The 10,072-nt window shown below is 45.2% G+C and overlaps 1 protein-coding gene across 1 annotated transcript in view; it reads right to left on the reverse strand.

Annotated features, from left to right (window-relative positions):
• The window catches only part of STT3B (STT3 oligosaccharyltransferase complex catalytic subunit B), an 81,640-nt gene extending 72,865 nt beyond the window's left edge, over nucleotides 1–8,775 (reverse strand). The window contains exon 1 of the mRNA XM_075271326.1: nucleotides 8,089–8,775. Within this exon, the coding sequence (XP_075127427.1) occupies nucleotides 8,089–8,381 (293 nt within the window). The 5' untranslated portion in view covers nucleotides 8,382–8,775. The remainder of the gene's footprint in view (nucleotides 1–8,088) is intronic.
• Nucleotides 8,776–10,072: the final 1,297 nt, after the last annotated feature.

Below are 10,072 nucleotides of genomic sequence, written 5' to 3' on the forward strand. Positions count from 1 at the left end.
GAAGTGACTGGTCTATGGGACAGTATGGGCATCCTGGCTAGTCTATGGCTACTGACACATTTCTCATAACCAGCAGTAATGGGCAAGCATGCTCAGCTGATTGGTTATGGCCCCAGAAAGAAATAAAGAAACATCCATATTGTCTCTCCATTCGGATGTGACACCACCACTAGGCAGGTCAAGGGACTCCCCATTTTGAAGGCTGACACCAGTCCCCACTACCCCACCTAGTCAACATTAAAGGGTAAAATTTTTTTTTAAAAAGAAAAGGGATATCCAATGATAGGATCCCTCTAAAGGATATATAAATATCAGATGAATGGGGGTCCAACACGTTGCACTTCCACGGATCAGGTGTTCTCAGCACAAAGAAAGGAGCAGGAAGCAGACAGCTCTGTTCTCTGTGTAGTGGTTGTACCAAGTCAATGAAGCTTAGTAATCATTCAAGTGAACGGGAACTGATCTGCAGTAACCTGGTTTGGCCACTGCACTCAGAACAGAGTAGCACTATTCTCTATACCATCTGAGTACAGGGGTGCTGGGTGTTAGAGCCCCTCAAAACTGATGATATTAACCTACCCTTAGGATAGATCAAAATTTTTAGCCCGAAAAACCCCTTTAAACACACATCCTGTAAATTGCCATATATACCTGTGATGGGAAAATCTCTTTCAGGCTGGGGTCCCATGTGGCATAAACGTCGCATAAAAAACCCCAGCATTTTACACTCGCTGCGAAGTGGATGGGAGTCGCACATTGTAGAAAATACTCGCAGCGGAGATGCTGCACTTTCCAAAACTCGTTGTGGTTTTGGAAATTGCAACGTCAATTATACATACGGAAATGCTAGCGGTTTCCCTATAGGTATAATTGAAGCAGAATGTCCGCAGTGGAAACCTCTGTGGACTTTGTGAAAAACCACAATGCGTTACCGCCGCGGTCCTTTCTACAGCACTTTTTTGCTGTGGCCCGCTACATGGGGCCTTAGTCTATGCTAGACTAGCTCTTCTGTGGGATCAGACCAAGCAGGTTAATTTTTAACTTCTCCCATCCATTAATGAGTTTTGACAGGTTGACCTTCCCTGGACCACTTAATTTTTTTTATACTGCGTGCTGAGAATACCCCCTTAAGACCTGTCCTTCCGGATATGCCTGAAATCAGTTGTCTAGCCATCACAATTTGACACTGACCCTTATAAGCGACCGTTTTTTCCTGCTTCCAACAAGAATCTTTGATAGAGGACTTGCACTTGCTGCCCAGTATATCACAGCCTTTGTAAGGTGGCACTGTCATAAAATAATTCATTTTACTGTTATTTGAGCCAAAGCCAGGAGAGGATTTAACAGAAGGGATAACTATACAGTGTTGGTCAAAAGTATTGGCACCCCTGCAATTCTATCAGATAATACTAATTTTCTCCCAGAAAATGATTGTAATCACAAATTCTTTGGTATTATCTTCATTTAATTTGTCTTCAATGGAAAACCACAAAAATAATTGTCAAAAAGCCAAATTGGATATAATTCAACACCAAACATAAAAAGGGGGTGAACAAAATATTGCCACTGTTTGAAAAATCATGTGATGCTTCTCTAATTTGTGTAATTAACAGCACCTGTTACTTACCTGAGGCACCTAACAGGTGGTGGCAATAACAATCACACCTGCAGCCAGTTGAAATGGATTAAAGTTGACTCAACCTCTGTCCTTGTGTGTACCACATTGAGCATGGAGAAAAGAAAGAAGACCAAAGAACTGTATGAGGACTTGAGAAGCAAAATTGTGAGGAAACATGAGCAATCTCAAGGCTACAAGTCCATCTCCAAAGAGATGTTCCTGTGTCTACTGAGCGCAGTGTCATCAAGAAGTTTAAAGCCCATGACACTGTGACTAACCTCCCTAGATGTGGATGGAAAAGAAAAATTGATGAGAGATTTCAAAGCAAAATTGTGCGGATGGTGGATAAAGAACCTCGACTAACATCCAAACAAGTTCAAGCTACCCTGCAGTCCGAGGGTACAAGTGTCACCCCGTACTATCCGTCAGCGTCTGAATGAAAAGGGACTGTATGGTAAGATACCCAGGAAGACCCCACTTCTTACCCAGAGACATAAAAAAGCCAGGCTGGAGTTTGCCAAAACTTACCTGAGAAAGCCAAAAACGTTTTGGAAGAATGTTCTCTGGTCACATGAGACAAAAGTAGAGCTTTTTAGGAAAAGGAATCAACATAGAGTTTACAGGAAAAAAAAGAGGCTTTCAAAGAAAAGAACACGGTCCCTACAGTCAAACATGGCGGAGGTTCCCTGATGTTTTGGGGTTGCATTGCTGCCTCTGGCACTGGACTGCTTGACCGTGTGCATGGCATTATGAAGTCAGAAGACTACCAACAAATTTTGCAGCATAATGTAGGGCCCAGTGTGAGAAAGCTGGGTCTCCCTCAGAGGTCATGGGTCTTGCAGCAGGACAATGACCCAAAACACACTTCAAAAAGCACTAGAAAATGGTTTGAGAGAAAGCACTAGAGACTTCTAAAGTGGCCAGCAATGAGTCCAGACCTGAATCCCATAGAACACCTGTGGGGGAGAGATCTCTTGATGGCAGTTTGGAGAAGGCACCTTCACATCTCAGGGACCTGGAGCAGTTTGCCAAAGAAGAATGGTCTAAGATCCCAGCAGAGCCTTGTAAGAATCTCATTGATGGTTACCGGAAGCGGTTGTTCGCAGTTATTTTGTCTCAAGGTTGTGCTACCAAGTATTAGGCTGAGGGGGCCAATACTTTTGTCCGGCCCATTTTTGGAGTTTTGTGTAAAATGATTAATGATTTGACTTTTTTTCATTCTCTTTTGTGTTCTTTCATTGCAATCAAAATAAATGAAGATATTAATACCAAAGAGTTTGTGCTTGTAATCATTTTCTGGAAGAAACTATTATCTGACAGAATTGCAGGGGTGCCAATACTTTTGGCCAACACTGTAAGAACTTCTTATATATTCCCCATTGCTTTTGTAGCTATTCTTGGCTTTGGCTCAACAAACCATGTCTAAGGTCATCAATATCTGATTGGTTGCTAGACCCTAACCAACCAGGACCCCCACAGATCATCTGTCCAAATAGGCAGCAGCACTCAGGTGAACACCGCTTCTGCATCACAGTCCAGAGACGTCACATTCATTTGTTATATGGCCAGTTTGCAGCTAAGTCTCTAAAAAAAGAAAAAAAAAAAAAGGAACAGCACTCATTCAAAAGCTGCAGTCTCCTCAAATAGCTAATCTCTGGAGGTCTCAAGCATCAGAAGCCCCCCCCCCCCCCCCACCAGATATTGATAGGTCATCAATATGCAAGTCCTGGAGAGAAGAGAAAAAAAACCCAAACAAAAAAAAAAAAAAAAAAAACAGACAGCTAGCCCTTACTAAAATCTTCTGGTGTTTGAAAATTGTAGACACCCTTCACTATGAGACCGGTCATAGTCCCCCACCATACCAATCAATCTAAACGGATAGGTTCACTTGATGAAAAACAGTTCACATATTTAAGTAATATTGAGTGGTGAGGGGCCACCCCCTGCCACCTTCCCATACTTCTGGCACTTAGAGGAAATAAAACAGGACACCCACTGTACTCATTACTGGAGAATATGGACACTATCTAAAGGATCCATTATAGACTGTACAGCGCGGTCACCCATTCATAGGTCTGTCTATAGTGATATCCCTGAATATTGCTGGATTTAGAGACACACTGTGACATTAGGACAAATACTTAAATGTTAAAATGCAACACCTTGTTCTATTGTACCTTAAAGATAACCATTCACCACTTCTATTTCTTGGTATATGTGAATAGGCTCCGCTCCACTGATTTCAACAATGTTGGAATTTTCTCTGTAGCTTCCTCTGTTCCACAGCAACAAGCGCAACAGGTTTTGGTGCCGAATGTGCTATTTAAGCTGTGTAATGTCAAGTGGGCGGTGTCAAGCAGGGGGTGTGACTCAGAGCTCCAATCACAGGCAGCCAATGTAAGAGCTCCGAATCACAGCCCTTGTCTGCTCCTGCCTGACAGTACAGAGACTAAATAGTATATCAGGCAGCAAAATTAACAGCATTGATGGCTCAGGAACGGTGGGGGCTAGAAACAGAATCCCAACTGTGCTGGAATCAGTGAAGCATGACTATTAAATGATGTAAAAAAAGTAGACTTGTCGGAGGTGGTGAAAGAGCCTCTAATTTCTGAAGCATGCATCCCTCAATTTCCAAGACAAGCATCTGTTTCTATAGGTAAAACACTCCCAATTCTGCACCTAAAATAAACACGCTGCATATTCCAATGTCACATATGGTTTCTGAAAACACTGCAATGAGTGGATGAAATTAACAAAGATCTCATTCACTCTGCTGGTACTGCAAAATATGTGTTGTCCACAGGACCAAAATACTGACTCTGCAACAAGGGGGTCTTTGACTAAAAGGGGTTTTACAGCCCCAAATAGAGGAATTTCATACCAATGACCTATCCATCTGACTATATAAAAGCTGAAAAATACTATACGAAGATTAAATATGATAATTAACGTAGATTGGAATCAGATCATCAACAAATTCTCCAGCAAACATAACAGAACACTTCTCCATACAATATTCATAGGCTCATTATTTCCTCATAAGTTATATGAACATACGGAAAACATATTCAGATAATAGACATATAGAAAATATATACGCCGCGCTGTGCCGTCAATAAGCTACAATCTGTGCGGCGCATTTGTTGAAAATAACCCTTTATTATCTACCTACTTGCTTATCAGCACAATGGCTAAAGCTTTAATGACGACCTTTCTATAGTACAAGACTCAATGCTTGGTTGCTTATACAATAGACGACCATTTTGGCTGCATTCACTTCCTTAAACCCAAAGCATGTGTCAAGGCCATGCATTCTCTAAATCAATGTCAGGCAGGCAAACATTGACTCGGATAATTGCTCAGAGTGTTTGGTTCTGTCTGTGACAGTCTAGGGGGCACTCGGTACAGAATCTGAGGAAAAACACTCCACGCCACCATATAAAGGGAAATTACCTAAAAATGTAGAGGGGCTCTCATATCCAGATGTTACTCAAGACCCTTGGATAATACTAACAGATTGCCCCAGGCAAAAGAGAAGCTTACCCTGATCCTCGTTTTTTATGTGTAGAATTTGATACAGAACAAAATGGTGGTGGTGGTGGTGGGGGGGGAATGGTGTGAATAAACAACTTAGTATACATCTACATATGAACGATTTTACAAAGGACTATGCAATTAGAAAAGTAGCCAAAAGTGCCTCAACTTTTCGCATTTCTGATGTACCATGCACACCCCAGCTCCTGTACCCCACTCGCCACTTTAGGCAGAAATCTAGGTGCGCCAGGAACCCCTCGGTCTGCCAGATTTACTACAATGCCGAAAATTTGACATCAGGCTCAGACATATGTAAAAATGACAAAGGCTTGTAGTAATTCTAGTGACTCGTGTCTGTTGGAGAATGAAGACTGGCGTAAGAATCACCAGTCTTAATAAATTTCCCACTTTCATTCTTCTGAACCATCAATGTATTCTGTAATGTAACCCCATTATGCCATAAATGTTCCATCTAGGACATTTCATGTCCACCATTGACCAGTACTCAAGATCAATAGAGAATTGCTCCCACATCTCCGCTTACAGAGCCCAAAGATATCGCACATTTATAGCAAATCTAAATATATCCCAGATATAAACACCCTTTTAAATCTTCAGATCTGATTTTCAATCTGGACTGTAAGACTAGACATAGGAGGGACTCATCAATAGTGAAACGATGTACACCAATCATTACATCCATTTGCCAACAGAGGGCACTCAATTCATGAGGAGGCTGCACCTCAAGAGTTAGGAACATACTCCTGGTGCCCTTGCACTTAGCTTTTTCCCCTATGCCAGCTCCTTGATTTTGCCGCGCCCACTTTTGCAAAAGTTGTAATGCTGGCGCAAAAAAGTTGCGCCACAAGTAGATTATTTTCTGCCAAAAAAGTGCCATAAAATTAACAAAGAATACCACCTTAGGCTTTAGCTTCAAAATACTGTGTGTGAGGAAACTACAGACAATATACGTTACTGTATTACCGTACTGCTTAACATGGGCAACAAATTATCAAAATATCCTGGAAAAGTGCACAAAACTCCGGTGTAAGGGTAGACAACCTACAGAAGGACACATAACTGAATAAAATGTGCCGCCAAACTGTTCCCATTGGCCAGATTATGCCGCTTGGGTATGGATTATGCCACTTGGGTATGGATTATGCATTGCTAAATAAACAAGTTGCCAACACATGATATCACAAATAATTCTTTTCATCTAACATTTGATAATACATAACAGAATAGCAGACTGACCTAGTATCAAACAAGTAAAGCACTGAGCGATTCTGAGACCCCCGGATTACACAGATTAATACAGCGCTCGGAGGAGATTTCAGAATTTATTTTGGGCTGACCTACTATAGTTCTCTCCCCATACAGATAAAGGTTATTTGTCTGTGGATGCCCCATAATCCAGACCAGTCAGGACCCCTTCATAGTGGATTAGAGGAATTACACTGCATGCATTCTGTATACTCATGGCCAGATTAGGGAGCCTAAAGTAAAGTATATTCCTGGGAAACGCAATGTAATGAAAAGGCAGGGCTGTAACCCAAGCCACAACTATTTCATAATCACTACAGTTTGAACAGGCGCCTAACTGAGGAGGCGGCTCTGGATGTCACAGCACTGCGATCACTCCTGCCAGACAGCTATGTGACAGTGCACAAGAGAGAAGGGCATATGGCAGGGTGGTAGAGGAGGCTCATCTCCACCCTCCCGAAAAATTGTCTCCTGCAGATAAGGAATGTGCCGCAAACAACATTAGAACGTAGGAGTCATATGCATCAACTCAGGAGAAGGGAGGATGGGAGACAGGAAGCACAGAAAGCACATCACTTGCTACAACAAAGAGCTTGAGGGCAACGATTTACCATCCCTTTCATGCCACGTAATGTAACACTATGAAGATCCAACGTGTCCCCTCCTTACTAGACAGATGCACACAAAAAAAAAACATGCTATAACCCACTGCTATACTGAAGACATTACAGGATCTTGTCAAGAGCCGCGAGAGGAAGAGCATGTCAGTGCCAAGTCACCCAAGGCATTAGTGAGAGTACATGACAGCACCTGGTGACAGTCATACTTGGGGAGAAGTATATGCCAGTGGCCGGTCAGCCATGACCCCTAACTAGAACCTGTACATGCCAGCTCCTGATCACCCTGTACACTTGAGGAGGAGTAAATCAGTGCCTAGTTATATACCAGTGCCTAGTCACCCAGCAGTATGACAGTAAGAGCACTGATAGAGCAGTCTATAGCATGCATGTCATCTCCTACACACAGTCTATACATGCCAGTGTAAGGGACCACGCACCAGTATACTCAAAATGTAGTATATACAATATCATGTCAGCAAAGTCACCGAAACCAGTGGATGCCAAATGATAGTCACCAATTACATCTGAGCATTATAATAACCCAGACACCTGCCAAGCAGTTTATGCCAGTCCCTGATGACCCCTAACCCCACAACAGGTGCAACATATAGAGACAAGTCCCAGACATTCATTTTCAGCCACAGTAAGTTTCAGTGTGAAATGAAAGGCAGGAGACTCTCACACACATAGATGTCACTTTCCCTGGGCTAGTCTGCTGGCAGAGTCACTGCAGATGTGCCAAAGACAGCCAAATCTTGTGCTAAGTGTGGCATAGCCGATACATGTCATACATATCCAAGCAAAGGGAAAGTACACGCTATGCCCAGCTGCCAGGCATGCCCACAGCCCAGAATGGAGTATGTAGTATGACTGGCACACAGTCCTGGCACTAGGGGACAATGTGCCCCAGCAGCGCTGGCAGGGTCCTGGACTTTACCCATTAGCAGTGGCCGGGCCCTAGCAGGTGTCACCTTCCTCAGCACATGCCACACAATAGGGAAGTGACTGGTGTCCCAGCCGCACACAATGGGAGGGGGCGCACTCACTCACCAGGGGTCGAACTCGTGGATGATGCTCTCAAAGCGGATAACTGCGAAGAGCCTGGAGCTGAAGCCGGCCAGCCAGGCCAGGAACAGGATGGTGAAGGAGAGCAGGGACTGCCAGCCAGCGGGCTGCGACAAGCCCCCCGATAACCCTCCTCCGGGGGAGTGCGCGACCACGCTGCTGCTGCTGTTAGCCGAGGAGCCCAATCCCGAGCGCCCGGAGCTCAGGGCGGGGGAGGAGGCCCCGGAGTTGACGGTTGCCGCTTTGTGCTTATTATCCAGGGCTGCATGCTCCGCCATGTTGGATTCCCCCCCGCTGGCCGCTCCTCCTCCTCCTCCCGGGGTGGGGGTGTGTGTTGGGGGCGGGAGGGGGCTGTGGACGGTCGGTGACTGTTCGGGAGTAAGGAGGGAGGTTTAAAATGCGCGGGCACGGGGCTCGTCCGTTCGATGACACCAGTCTCCGTGCTCTCCTCCGCTGCGCCGTGCCGCTATAACGCTATACACCGTCGGACCGGCCGAGCACGCCGTCCACATCACACTCCCGGGATTAATCCAGACAGGAGGCCGGCGGGACTGGAGCCGGTCAGCGCTCCTCGGCTCTCAGCTCAAATGACATTTCCTAGTCAGCGCTGAGAGAAAGGAGGAGCTAACGACAGACCGTGCCCAATCTTACCGAGCCTAAACTCCCGACCAATGAACAAGCGACAGGTACGTGAGAGGCGGAGTCACGCCGACACTACAACCAGTGGCAGACAATAGACTCCTAGCGCACGCCTTTTTCGCTGTCGCTGACGTCACTCGGAGGCGGGGCTAGATCGAACACTTCCCTGTGGGCCTTAGGCACGTGCTGTCAGATGAACTGGAAAAAGGAAAGCGTGAAGTGATTGACCGGCCGTGCCCACCAATAGCGTTGTGAAGCGAAGGGGAAGGGCGGGGACTGCACGGAGACTGCGGAAAATGAGCCGTGGTTGTGGGCGTGGCCTCTGGGGCCTCGTCATCCAATTACTTCTCACCAATGCAAATGACTCGGCAGTCAACTCATTCATTGCCGGAAGCGCAAGCGCACGGTGATCTCAACCGGCAGAATGCAGCGGGACATGCGCCGTAGTACACTCCCGTAATCTCCTCCTCGTCTCTTATTTCCGTCTCTACCGGCGGTGACTGCAGTGCTGCTGGTGACATGCTCGTCATGTAGTCAGGAATTGGTTAATACATCCCTGAGAGGGGGCTAGAGCCTGACTAGGACTGTGCAGTACCGAGTGTAGGGGGCGCTGTGCGTCCTCTCATGCCAGCTTTCTCCCACTATACAGTATCAATTCCTCACCACAACTTCTTTGGTATTTTCCCCTTTTCTAGACAGATCAGCGATTCCCGCCTTACACACATTTATACATAAGGGCGCGTTCAGATGGAAGAATTTGATGCAGCTTTTGATTTCATGTCTTCTTACTTTCAATATTGATTTTATTTCTGTTCAGACGTCGGTAGATTTTTCCGTTCGGAAGTCTAAAATTCCAGAAGTGACATTTTGGAAACTGTTAGAAATCCAAGGTTCAGCAACAAAAAACCACTGGAGTGAATTTATTAAACTTACCATAGCGGTTTTCTGGCACAAAAGTGGCCCCCAAATGCTCCACATTAGCCGTTGCCCCCGATGCGGGCGGAGGTGGGACACTTCAGAGAGTTTTACCTCAAATATACGCCATAGATTTCATTTTTGGCACATGGGACCTCTTGTCGTGCACCAGAATTATTAGGACACCAAATTTTCTTTACAGCGGCTTGCAGGCACCATAAGCTATAAATGGTATATGGGTGGCAGCCACTCTGCGCTTACACATGTGAATACAAGCGATGCAGCGCCACCTCCACTCACTTCAATAGGAGCAGATTTACTTCCAACAACATATCATGTACACAGCTTGTAGATCAGCTGATCCGTGCAGGGTCCGTATTTTGGAACAACACCAATCAGATAATGATGACCTATT

The sequence above is a fragment of the Leptodactylus fuscus genome, chromosome 4 (assembly GCF_031893055.1).
Source record: "Leptodactylus fuscus isolate aLepFus1 chromosome 4, aLepFus1.hap2, whole genome shotgun sequence".
NCBI lineage: Eukaryota > Metazoa > Chordata > Amphibia > Anura > Leptodactylidae > Leptodactylus > Leptodactylus fuscus.